This window comes from Mobula hypostoma, chromosome 15, assembly GCF_963921235.1.
Source record: "Mobula hypostoma chromosome 15, sMobHyp1.1, whole genome shotgun sequence".
In the NCBI taxonomy this organism is placed as follows: Eukaryota; Metazoa; Chordata; class Chondrichthyes; order Myliobatiformes; family Myliobatidae; genus Mobula; species Mobula hypostoma.
The window spans coordinates 36,552,101-36,565,842 of NC_086111.1; the positions used below are offsets into that span (position 1 = coordinate 36,552,101).

At 39.0% G+C, this 13,742-nt stretch overlaps 1 protein-coding gene across 1 annotated transcript in view; it reads right to left on the reverse strand.

The window, feature by feature from the left end:
- The window catches only part of LOC134357077 (glucoside xylosyltransferase 2-like), a 48,440-nt gene that overhangs the window by 24,305 nt on the left and 10,393 nt on the right, over nt 1-13,742 (reverse strand). Inside the window, exons 2-4 of the mRNA XM_063068388.1 lie at nt 7,831-8,023; nt 4,212-4,343; nt 1,132-1,383 (exon numbers count right to left, since the gene is read on the reverse strand). Coding sequence (XP_062924458.1) covers nt 1,132-1,383; nt 4,212-4,343; nt 7,831-8,023 — 577 coding nt within the window. The remainder of the gene's footprint in view (nt 1-1,131; nt 1,384-4,211; nt 4,344-7,830; nt 8,024-13,742) is intronic.

Genomic DNA, 13,742 nt, shown 5'->3' on the forward strand with positions numbered 1-13,742 from the left:
TGTTACCACTTCCAGGGAGCTATGGACTTGCACCACAAGATCCCTCTGTAATTAATGCTGCTAGGCATCCTGCCATTTATTGTATACTTTCTCTTGCATTTGACTTCACACTTTTCTGGATTAACCTCCTTCGAAGCAAGCATTTTCTGTTCAAAGCTTTGGCCTAAAAATTCTCGGGCATCTGAAAAGACCCGTTAAGCTTGGGCTAATGCATAGTCCTGTCAAGGGTATTCTTTTCCATTGTTCACAAACTGTGTGGTTTGCTTCACCACAGAAAGGGTGTTGCAGAGTTATGTCTGCAAAGATCCTCCCTCCATTTGATTAGCTTTTGCAGAGCAATTTGAAGGGAAACAGCTGAATCCTGGCCCAGTTTGTGGAGGGCCCAGGGAACAGAATTACTATTGTAATGAATAGATTTGCTGGGAGCAGCTTGCGAAGAGCCACCATGCTCTGGCGCTATCAACTGAGAAGTGGAGCTTTAGGACATCAGTCAAAGGGAGATCAGGACACAGAGGATCGTGCCAAAGCATTGATTGAGAGATGGGCAGTGGAAATGTGACCGGTTGCTGCAGAAAGGGAAGGGGCAAGGTGGTGATCCATTGGAGTGGGGGAGGGTGCAGGGGAGTGTCTAGAAGATGCACTCGGAACGAGTGTGGGAAATCCAAGGAGGTCTCACCATGAAATTCCAGCAATGCATTCGGTGAGCTGCAGCCCACACCATAATAGGCCTCACATTTTCTGTGAAGTCCAATTTCCCTATTTTTCCAACAATGAAAATCATGGGAATCCAGTCATGCATTATTGCCACTGAATTCCACACCACCCATCAGGGCAACCTTTAGTACTAGAATATCAGATGCAGGGAGGAAATGGAAAGAAAATCACAAACTTTGTAGTCCATCCTTTAAGTTAGTAATCTTGCTTCGCACATGGTTTTCTGAAGAAATTCCACTTTAACAAGCACTACAATATTGTGACAAAATTTATAAGTCCTTAACCGCTAAAATATGGGTCAAAGAACAAAGTGAGCATTGAACTCCTTGTTTCTCATCAGAGAATCTTTCAGCAAACTGAAAAATGCAGCCAGGAACTAACTACTGCAACACCTATTATGAATAGTTTTTTGTTCACCTTAAACAGCTGACTTCTCATTCGAGTAAGATTCATCAGCATGACTCCTGAATTGACTCCGGCTGCTCCATAATACGGATGACGTGCAAACCGACTGTACCATCCAATTTTTGGTATTTCATGCTCCAGGGCCATTGCTGCAAGTTGTGTGGAATTGAACAATCTCAGGAACTTCCAGACATCATCAACTGGTCTCAGAAAGAGAACATCAGTGTCAACATATAGCAGAGAGTCAACATCTTTCAGGATCATCTGATTAGAAAGCAGAGAAATATAAATATTATCTAAAGAGGCTTATTAAGTACAAATGGCAAGTTAAAAAAATTCACTATGTTCTAATTTTATCCATAAGGATATGATTAATCCCAAATCGCTTAAAATACCATAATTACTGCTACATCTGAATCTAAACGAATCTTTATTTCTATAAATCATCAGGACTACATAAAGGAAGTTACAAAAGTGGAGACACCAAGTGTGCACATTATTTAATTTGACCTTAACATGCATGTTATAAAAACTACAGGGCATGTACCTGCAAGTCCCAAGTTCCATCCAGTTTTACACCATAAGGTGATCATTGTTAAAAATATCTGCTTTCTATTTATTCAAACTGCATCAACAACTCTATCACAATGTCAGATTTAACACCAATTTAAGAGTCAAATTAATATTCAGATTGCTAAAATTTAATGAAAGATCATCAAACTGGAATATTTTTCTGTTACTTTCTCTCCACAAATGCTACCTCTTCCGCTAAGCTTTTCCACCAGTTCACTGGCAATTTTTAAGCTCATTTTTTAAAACGATGGAGGCAAATGATAATCTGGGATACAAATGGTGACTCAGAGGACTGGTGGTCCAGGGGATTCTTGTTGAGTGGTTGAATTTGGCTGATCGGGGCTGGGGCTGGGAGTCTGTAGATCATGTGTGATGTTTGGCAAGGGTTAGGGTCATGTGATTATGCATGGTATGGATTTGTTACCATAGACATTGCCCATCACATTGGCTCCACCTCTGGGGTGGAGCCGCAGGAGACGGAGAAAGTTCTTAATGGATATTTCTCCTCTGTTTTTGCCGCGAGTAAAGACATAAAAACTTTGTTATTAGAAGTAAATGGAGAAGTCTTGGGAATAGTCTGCATTATAGCAGAGGAGATGCTCAAGCAATTATTTCACGGTCAAAGTCACTTTGATCACATTTCTTCCCTGTTCTGATGTTGGGTCTGAAAAACAACTATAACCCTTAACCATGTCGTAACCACATGTTTTTATGCACTAAGTTACTGCCATATGACTGGCTGATTAGATACTTGCATTAACAAGAGGTGTACCTAAGAAAGTGGTCATTAAGTGTAGTTGGAGTGAATGCACTCGGTCTTCTTCTCTGAATTGGGAAATCAAGAATTAGAGGGCATAGGTTTAAAAGGAGAGGGGAAAGTTTTAAGAGGAACTTGAGGGGCAACTTTTTTAAACAAAGGGTGGCAATTATGAGGTATCAGATGCCAGAGAAAGTAGTTGAGGCGGGTACAATAACAACTGTAAGAAGAGAGTTGGACAGGTATATGGATTGGAAACCTTCAGAAGATCATGGGCCAGATGCTGGCAAATGGGACTAGTCTGAACGCAGCATCTTGATTGGCATGGATCAATTAAAGAGATTTATTTAAGCGAGTGCTTAACAGTGGTTGAAACCTGCCCAAGGAAGCCCCTTTTATCACATTACTGTGGAATGAGCAGAGCTATTGAAACCTCAGTCAATTTTGAAATGTGCTGCATTTCAAAGTGGAGAGAGTAAACAATTTCAACTTCCTGTGTGTCAACATCTCTGAGGGCCTAATCAGGTCCCAACATTTCTATGCAGCTATAAAAGCGGCAGGATAGTGGCTATATTTCATTAGGAGTTTGAGAAGATTTGGCATGTCACTTTTGGGATCAATAAAGCATCTATCTAAAACACTTGAAAATTTCTACAGATGTATTGTGGAGAGCATTCTGACTGGCTGCATCACCGTCCGTTATGAGGGGACTGCTTCACAGGGTCAAAATAAACTGGGGAGAGTTACAAAATTTGTCACCTTCGTCATTGGCACTAGCCTCTCTAGTATCCAAGACATCTTCAAGGAGTGATGCTTCAAAAGGTGATGTCCATCATTAACAACCCCCACCATCCATGACATGCCCTCTTCCCATGGTTACCATCAAGAAGGAGGTACAGAAGTCTGAAGGAACACACTCAGTGATTCAGAAACAGTTTCCTCCCCTCAGCCATCCAATTTCTAAATGGCCATTGAAACCATGAACACTATCTTACTACTTTGTTTTAATTTCTGTTTTTGCACTACCTATTTAATTGAACTATTTAATATACATATATACTTACTGTAATTCGTAGTTTTTTCTACATTATGTATTGAAATGTACTGCTGCTACTAAGTTAAAAAATTTCACGACATATGCCGGTGATATTAAACCTGATTCTGATTTCAATATCCCTAAGTCAGTAATATTGCATAAAACAGCATGTGGAACAGCAAAAAACAACGGACCACAACTTTTGCATTGGCATAGTTGAAATTATTGTTAGTTTTGTGTGTAATGACAATAAACACTGACATTGCGATTGCCATTTCTGGCAGCGAAAACCAGGATAATATTTAAATGACCTGTGGTGTTCTATTGAATCAAAGAGAGAGAGAAGGCAGTGATCAAGCCAGTCCAGTTGCTGAGTGTGTCCAGGCAGTAGGAAGGGAAAGAAATAAAAATAAAATGTTTTGAATTTTGAAGTGGACCAGTGACCTGAAGATGAAATGCAACTATGTGGGAAAAATTGAGATGTCCTTACATTAAATTCACAAACAATGATAATGCCTGAGAAGTTAATACATGTTTGTAGAAAGTGCTATGGAAGAAAGCCTTCAGTGAAAGTGGAATAAATAAATAAAATACTGTTATAATGATACCTTTTCACAAAAATCTGAAATAACTTAACTTTCAATCTAAATTTCAGATCAAGATTACTAATTGGCAATGTTTTCTTATGATCCACTAAGACAAGTAGTGATGAAAATGGTAACGTACTGGAAGAAAAAGGCGCTGTGCAGCACATGGCTTAAATAATTTTTTCCATTCCTGAGGATTTCCCATTGAAAAGTTGATTGGGTAGAGGCTGTATTCAAGGCGTGATTTGTATAAATAAGGCCAGGCTTTAATCTGTTGAAATCAAAAATAAGGACTTACATGCAAAATGTTGCATTTTTAACTTTTCAAAGTAGTAGCTGAATTAATGCCTGTAGATCTGAAAATCTAGAAACTTGTCAGACAGGAACAATATTTGTAGAACAATCACACGTACTCAGCTGTCAGCAATTCACAAATATGCAATGACCGAAACTGCAATAAACTCCAAACACTCCTAAAGTACCCTCCATTCTAAAGGAAAATTATTACTAAATCAGTGCAGTGAAATAAAAATAAACTGAAAAGTCAAACCTCCATGATTGATCTGTAGATTAAAGAAAGATACATACTTCATAATTTTCATTGGTTATTGTAGAACATTGAAGTAGTAGTTATTTAACTCAACCAGTGTTGTTTAATCTTTGTACTGGAAAACTAAGTGCTTAAACAGTACTCTTTAGAATTCCTAAAGCTGTACAAATTGCAAAATTTAATTAGCTGCAATTTTTTTGTGTCAGGGGTTCAAAGTATTTTGCAGGGAAAATGCAGACATGTCAGCAGACCTATCATGGTCACAGCATATTAATGCAATCATGAAAAAGGCACTCTGGCAACTTTACTTTGTTAGGAGTTTGTGGGGATTTGCTTTGTCACCAAAGGTTCTTGTAAAGGACTTCACAGTAGTGTAACAGTAGCATGACGTTGTTACAGCTCGGGGCATCAAAGTTCAGAGTTCAATTCCAGCACCATCTGTAAGGAGTCACAATACATCCTCCCCAGGGAGTGCGAGTGTTTTCCTGAGTGCACAGTCCAAAGACATACAGGCCAGGTCAATTGGTCATCGGAAATGGTCCGAATTTTAGGTTAGGAAATGAGGGTTGTCAGGGGTTGCTGAGGTGGCGTAGCTCAAATGGCTGGAAGGGCCTTCCCCGCACTCTATCACTGAATAAATAAATAAACGTCTATAGATGTAGACTGGTTGCATCACAGCCTGGTAACGAGCTTCCATGGCTCAGGATCGCAAAAGGCTGCCGAGGGTGTAGACTCAGCTGGTTACATCACGGGCACAACTCTCCCTTCAATCAAGGTCATGTTCAAGAGGCGGTGCCTCGAGAACGCAGCATCCATCAGCAAAGACCATCCCCATCCAGGACATGCCCTCTCTATATTGCCACCATCAGGGAAGAGATACAGAAGCCCAAAGACCCATACTCAACATTTTAATAGCAGCTTCTTCATCTCCGCTATCAAATTTCTGAACAGCCCATGAGCACTGCCTCAATATTTGTGTTTTTCATTATTTATTTATTTTAGTGACTTATAGTAATTTTGTGTCTTGCACTGCTGCTGCAAAACAACAAATTTCACAATGTATGGCAGTTGATAATAAACCGATTCTGACTGATATTTCCAAACCCTGACTGCTACAGTAAACAGCACGGATCTACATTACACGCTGAAGTGTCTATTGCTGAATTCTACAAAACAGTGCAGAAAAGGGAACAGAAGCTAGGCGATGAAAATCGACTATTGACAAAATAGTAACAATCATACCTTGAAGTGGGGCACAGAAAATCCCTGTTATTTTGCAGAGGAAATAACTAGTTTAGTACAGCAGCATACTGTTGTCAGATCTTTTATATAAATTAATGTTTATTTCCAAAAGGCCATAAATTTCCTGGGAAGCGTTGATACCAGTTGCTAAGTTTAAACCATGATGTTTACATAAGAAGAGACAGAAGATTATTTTAGTCTGGAGTAAAGGAAATAATTGATACTATGCTCCACAGGAAATACCTTAAAATCTTGCTTCGAAATTTCACCCTGCTTAATGGTTAACCATATATATTCTGTTTATTACAGGATTTGCTTGACTTTATTACTTTGTATCGGCATTTTATTGCCAATATCTTTCATTTAGTTAGAAGTACCACAATGATCCAGCCTTGGTAGAACAGTCGTAACTGTAGCATTATTTCTATCTCTGTAACAGTGAGTTCCAAGATAAGGTTAAGAATGGAATGCAGACAGCCTTTTCACAACCATCTTGGGCTGCAAATAGTATTAAGTTTGTTGAAACTAATTATTTTACAAGAATATGATAGGATGCAGGTTGTTTGCTGCTAGATTGAGAAAATTGCTCCTGCAATGCAGATTCCTGGAAAATTATTTCAACCTAGCATCAAACAATTCTCATTCTTTTTTCAAATACTTAATACATGCTAAAAGTCATCAACATTTTGAACATGGCTGACAATTCATTTTTCCCTGTACGATACTGGATCAGAAAATACTAGATGTTAAATGTCATTCAGTTTTAATTTAATAATTTATATTCCAGGCACTGTAAACCTTTTAATAATAAATATTTAGATTTTTTTTAAACAGGTTATAGACTGTACAAACTGGATGTTGAGATCTAATTGTTGGTTAAATTATCCTTGTACTACACAAATGTTTATTCAGGAAGCATATTTAATCTAATCTGTACTCAGTTATTTAATGGGTCAACATATTAAATAGCATCTATAAACTGTATTGTCAATTAATGGGTGAGTTGGAGATGCATTAAAACACAATCTTTTCACATTTATGTGTGAAGGCATATTCTATAATCACTAGCTCTCTCTCTCTCTCTCACACACATGATTGGTAAGCAACTCCATGCTATTGAAACTCATTTAAGGATTTCTAAGTACACGACACAATGATGCCATTGTTGTATAAAACAGCAACATTACTCAAGAGAATACTGAAATAACCAGTATGAAAGTCAGTGAGAAGTGCAACTGTCCACAGGCAAACACAATTTGAGGTTCAATGTGGTCTTGTGTGGGTGAGAGTACAATTGATAATTGTTACTGAAATAGCTGTAGTTAAAGTTTTAGGCTTGGAGCCTGGTCCTTTTTCCCTTATCGACATAACAAAGGAATTTACCAAGACGATAAGAGTAGGAATGATGCTCATAATTATTTATGAATAAAACAGACAAGTTCAGGCCACCACTGATGTGTAATTACATTCAAATATCTCATTTTCTATTTGGTCAATGCAGAAAGTTGATGCTTCAGGTTCCAATCCAGAAACTTCAGTGCAAAATCTCAGTTCGTACCCACGTACCAACACTGTGCTGGAAAGTCTCATTTGCTATCTCTCAGATGACACATTAAATCATGAACCTGTCTGGCCTAAACCTTCTCCAAAATTTTAGGAAGCATAATTTAGAGCTGCACACAGCACACTGTGTGAGACATGGCATCAAATCAGTGATTAGCCTATTGAAAGACAAATTTTAAAAAAGAGACACAACAGTGGAGGCTGTACATGAAAGGTGAAATGGCAGCCTGTTTGAAGGCCGCATGTGGGAGGGTGCAAAGCAACTTGACTAAAGTAAGCCACATTAGCACTGATAACATGCTTAACCAAAATTGATGTCTGCACCATTGAAAAGACAGTGTCCTTTCAAATCTGTGCGCTAAACATATTTAAAAGGTACATGCTTTCTGATGCAGATACTTACACTGCTTTCAAACTGTGGGTGGAGCACATCTTCAGCAAAGATGTGGAATTTTATCTTGTAGATATTGAATAGTATAGCCGACTTCAGCATTGTCATTGTCTCTTCAAGCCGATCCCCACAGGCCACCACTGCTAAGTGCACCCATTCTTCTCCTTTCCACCTGTGAAGGCGAAATATTGGCTCCTGAAGATCCCTAAATGAAAACAAAATGTGCAACAATTAGAATCTGTTGTTTTAAAAAGAATATTGCTGTACACTTCTCACTGCCTTGGTAAAGCAGATGCCATAAATCGATCACCACTCCCACCCTTATATTCTCTCTCCTTCACCTCCTACCAGGCAGATAAAAGTTTGAAAGCAAATACCATCAGGCACAAGGATAGCTTCTATGCCACAATTTTAATATTATTTAATGGACCTCGTATGAAAATATGGGTTCTTATCCTTACAATTTCAACATACTCTTACACATTATTGTCTCCTCATATGGCACTTTCCCTGTAACACTTAATGAGAGTCAAGAAAAGTACAGCACAGAAACAGGCCATTTGGTAATCCAGTCTGTGCCAAACCATTTAAATGGCCCGGTCCTCTCATCCGGCATCCAGACCATAGCCGTCTATAGCCCTGCCATCAATGTACATATCCAAACTTCTCTCAAATTGTGAAATCAGGCTTCCACGCACCAATTGCACTGGCAGCTCATTCCACGCTCACACGACCCTCTGAGTGAAGAAGTTTCCTCTCTTAAACCTCTCACCTTTTACCCTTAACCGTTTATTCATTTCCACGGATGCTGCCTGACCTGCTAAACTCCTCCAGCACTGTGTATGTGTTGCAATGTGCCAAAAGTTTTCTTTACAACCCTATCTAGCCAAGTCACCACTTTCAATGAATTCTGGATCTGTATCCCCAGATCCCTTTGTTCTACTGCACTCCTTGGTGACTTACTGTTCACAGAGTTAAGACCTGCTCTGGTTGGTCCTATCGAAGTACGACACCTTGCATTTGTCTGCATTAGATTCCATCTGCCATTTTTCAGCCCATTTTTCTAGCTGGGCCAGATCCCACTGCAAGCTCTGATAGTCTTCCTCACTGTCCACTCCACTCCTGATCTTGGTGTCATCTGCAAATTTGCTCACCGGTTAACCACACCATCATCCAGATCATTGATACAGATGATAAACAACAGATCCAGCACCAATCCCTGCAGCACTCCTCCAGTCAGAGAGGCAATCATCTACACCCACTCTCTGGCTTCTCCCACAAACCCAATGTCTAATCCAAGTTACTACCTCATCTTGAATGCTAAGCAACTGAACCTTCTTTACTAATCTCCCATGCGGGATCTTATCAAATGCCTTGCTAAAGTCCATGTAAACAACATCCACTGTCTTGCCTTCATCCACTTTCCTGGTAACTTCTTCAAAAAACTTTACTAAATTGGGTAGGCACAACCTGCCATGCACAAAGTCATGCTGACTATCCCTAATCACTCCATGGCAGGGAAGAGAAGTGTGCGCAGTCACAATTACGACAGAGGAAGTACTCAGGAAGCTGAATAGGCTAAAGGTCGATAAATCTCCTGGACCAGGTGGAATGCACCCTCGTGTTCTGAAGGAAGTAGCTGTGGAGATTGCGGAGGCATTAGCGATAATCTTTCAAAAGTCGATAGATTCTGGCATGGTTCCGGAAGACTGGAAGATTGCAAATGTCACTCCGCTATTTAAGAAGGGGGCAAGGAAGCAAAAAGGAAATTATAGACCTGTTAGCTTGACGTCGGTGGTTGGGAAGTTGTTGGGAGTCGATTGTCAAGGATGAGGTTACAGAGTACCTGGAGGCATATGACAAGATAGGCAGAACTCAGCATGGATTCCTTAAAGGAAAATCCTGCCTGACAAACCCATTACAATTTTTTGAGGAAATTACCAGTAGGCTAGACAAGGGAGATGCAGTGGATGTTGTATATTTGGATTTTCAGAAGGCCTTTGACAAGGTGCCACACATGAGGCTGCTTAACAAGATAAGAGCCCATGGAATTACAGGAAAGTTACATACGTGGATAGAGCATTGGCTGATTGGCAGGAAACAGAGAGTGGAAATAAAGGGATCCTATTCTGGTTGGCTGCTGGTTACCAGTGGTGTTCCACAGGGATCAGTGTTGGGGCCGCTTCTTTTTACATTGTACATCAACGATTTGGATTATGGAATAGATGGCTTTGTGGCTAAGTTTGCTGACGATACAAAGATAGCTGGAGGGGCCGGTAGTGCTGAGGAAATAGAGAGTCTGCAGAGAGACTTGGATAGATTGGAAGAATGGGCAGAGAAGTGGCAAATGAAGTACAATGTTGGAAAGTGTACGGTTATGCACTTTGGCAGAAAAAATAAACGGGCAGACTATTATTTAAATGGGGAAAGAATTCAAAGTTCTGCAACGGGACTTGGGAGTCCTCGTACAGGATTCCCTTAAAGTTAACCTCCAGGTTGAGTCGGTAGTGAAGAAGGCGAATGCAATGTTGGCATTCATTTCTAGAGGAATAGAGTATAGGAGCAGGGATGTGATGTTGTGGCTCTATAAGGTGCTGGTGAGACCTTACTTGGAGTACTGTGGGCAGTTTTGGTCTCCTTATTTAAGAAAGGATGTGCTGACGTTGGAGAGGGTACAGAGAAAATTCACTAGAATGATTCCGGGAATGAGAGGGTTAACATATGAGGAACGTTTGTCCACTCTTGGACTGTATTCCTTGGAGTTTAGAAGAATGAGGGGAGACCTCATAGAAACATTTCGAATGTTAAAAGGCAAGGACAGAGTGGATGTGGCAAAGTTGTTTCCCATGATGGGGGAGTCTAGTACGAGAGGGCATGACTTCAGGATTGAAGGGCACCCTTTCAGAACAGAAATGCGAAGAAATTTTTTTAGTCAGAGGGTGGTGAATCTATGGAATTTGTTGCCACGGGCAGCAGTGGAGGCCAAGTCATTGGATGTATTTAAGGCAGAGATTGATAGGTATCTGAGTAGCCAGGGCATCAAAGGTTATGGTGAGAAGGCGGCGCAGTGGGACTAATAGGATAAAATGGATCAGCTCATGATAAAATGGCGGAGCAGACTCGATGGGCCGAATGGCCTACTTCTGCTCCTTTGTCTTATGGTCTTATGTCTAACCTGCATAAATTTATTGTTTTTCTCTTGTACTACCTTAATGTACTGAGGTGATGAAATAATCTGCATGGGTGGCCTTTAAACCAAAGTTTTTCACTACTCTTTGGTACATGTGACAATAATAAACCAATTTACTAGTTTGGTCTTTTTTTTTGACATCTCACTCTAACTTAAGTCATCATTTAATGCCAAGTTCAAACATCCTCCAGCATCTCTGAACAGTAGACACAGAGCCCCAACCACATCAAAAACATGTTATTTATGCACCCTAGCTAATATGAGATATTTGATACCTTCTTTCTAAATTTAATCTTGCATGCAATAATGCTATCTGAAGGATAATATACAAAATATTCTGTTGTTGTGCTTACCCGCGTGCAAGTTGGTTGCTGTAAAATGACGTAATGATTTAAAAATCAGTAAATGAAATGATGCTGTTCAAGCTATAGTGTCTATGTCAGCTCTTTGTTATCTGTTAATCTGTCCTTTTAATCTAAGTCTGCATTATTCCACACTATACTTACCTAATTCTGTTTTGAAAATTAATAATGAATGTTTAAACCATTTAGTGCATTCCGTATCACATCAACTTACATTACAATTATTTTATCTCCACATGCTGCCTCTGGTTCTTTTGCAAAGTACCTTAACTGCTGCGTCCTCCAATTCCTATCATTTCCGCCAATAGAAATAGTTCCTCTTATTTACTCAGTCTAAATACTGTCATGATTTTGAGCACATCTATTTAATCTCCACTTAATCACTATACAAGCTTGATCAATCTCAGTTTTACTAGGCTGAACAGAAGAATGAAGTATTGTATCCCTGATACCTTTTTGAGTAATTGGCTTAGTATATTCTTGAAGATATCTTTCCTACATCCTAAATTTGATACCATTTCGCCAGTAATTGTGTAATGTTTTTTTTTTCCTGTCGGTTTCAGTCAGCAGCATCAAACATGGAATCCAGATCTGTGTGCTGCATAAAGCATACATTTCAGGACTTTATCTTAGAATAACATAAAAACGAATGTAAATAATATAAATTGCTTCCTGCTTCTAATTGAGTTCAGGATTATAAATATTTCCAAAGATGAGAGAAGCATTTGAAAAGCGTTACACACTCAGGTCATTTGCCAAGAAAGCTAAAAAATGACTTGATGGTGGTCTCATTGCTTCTTATAACATTTCTAAAATTATAGCAAAGTCTGGAAATTCTCATACAATTGGTGAAAGATTAATAATGCCTGCTGTACCAGAAGTACTCGTCACTGTTCTCAAAATACTTACCAGTATTTTAAAATCAATTCAACTGAGTAATAGCTCTGTAGCTTGTTGAATTGATGAAATGAGTGAAGACGTTGAGTAACAACTATGTACAGAGCTACAAAAAACAGAGTTTGGGATACAACCGAATGAGTCAATGGTGCGAGACCACAAGGCATTGCTAATGGCATATGCACAGTTTATCAAAAATGGATAAGTTTATGAAGAGATTCTCTTTTGTAAAAAGGTAAAAACAAATATCAATGGATGATCAATCTACGACAAGCTCAAAATGTATATTGAGGATAAAAATATTCTGATTAGGAACATGATTTCTTATGCAACAGATGGAGCACCATGTATGACAGGTTGCCATGCTGGTTTAGTGGCATTCATGAAAAAATAAATTCCAGGTCCATTCATAATCCATTGTCAACATCTTTCAACCAAAAATATCGGCCAGTGACTTTTTCAAGCATGACTCTTGTGATACCTGCTATCAACAAAATTTACGCTCATCCATTCAATAGCAGAATATTTCATCAGTTATGCCAAGATAATGGTGAAGAGTTTGAATGCTTTCTCCTCCACAGTATAGTGCAACAGTGGTTAAAAGGCTGCTGCTTAAAACGTTTTTGATCTTTTTGACACTGTAGTTGAATTTTTGCTCAAAGTCAACAAGAGCTTGCCCAAAGTCTACGTGGAGATATGACATACCTAGCCGATCTGTATGACAAAATGAACATTCTAAATATGAAACTGCAGGGTGAGAATTTCAATTTAATCTAGGCAAAATTGCAGTGTCCACTTTTATCAGAATATTGGAAATATGTAAAGAAAACATTGGGAGAAGAATGTTCTCATAGTTTCTCTGCATTGAAAGTATGGCACATTCTTCATAGACAGTGATTTGTAAGAGTACTGCTCATACCTGTAGCCACTGAAGGAAAATTTTCAGAATTGAATCAAGGATATGAACGACTTGGAAATTATGGACTGGGTAATTAACCCATTTCTATGCAAGGTGGAAGAACAGGAAGAGAGCTTGCAAGAAGAAATTATTGAAATTCAGAATGAAGCAGCAAAAATACTTTTCAAAGATGTCGGCTTTTTTGCTATGTGGTTACATTGTCATATGAAGTTTCCTGGTCTCTGAAGAGCCAAAATGCTCTTCATTGCATTTCCATCCTCCTAACTTGTTGAGAGAGTCTTCAGTGCAGTGAACCACATACTGTACTCACAAAAAACAGAAACTACTTGTCCATTGTTACACGTGGAGACTTAGGGCTTTTGCTGTCACAACTTGAACCAGATATTTTAACTCTTGCTAAAAAACCATCAAGCTCAAGGATCACATTGTCATCGATGCTGCTGTACAGCACACAGGTACTGTGTAAGCTAGTTTTAAAGAAAAATAAAAATTTAAAGCAGAATCATTTTTCTCATGTTAGCATATGGTAGACATGTTTTTATACTATAAGGGCACC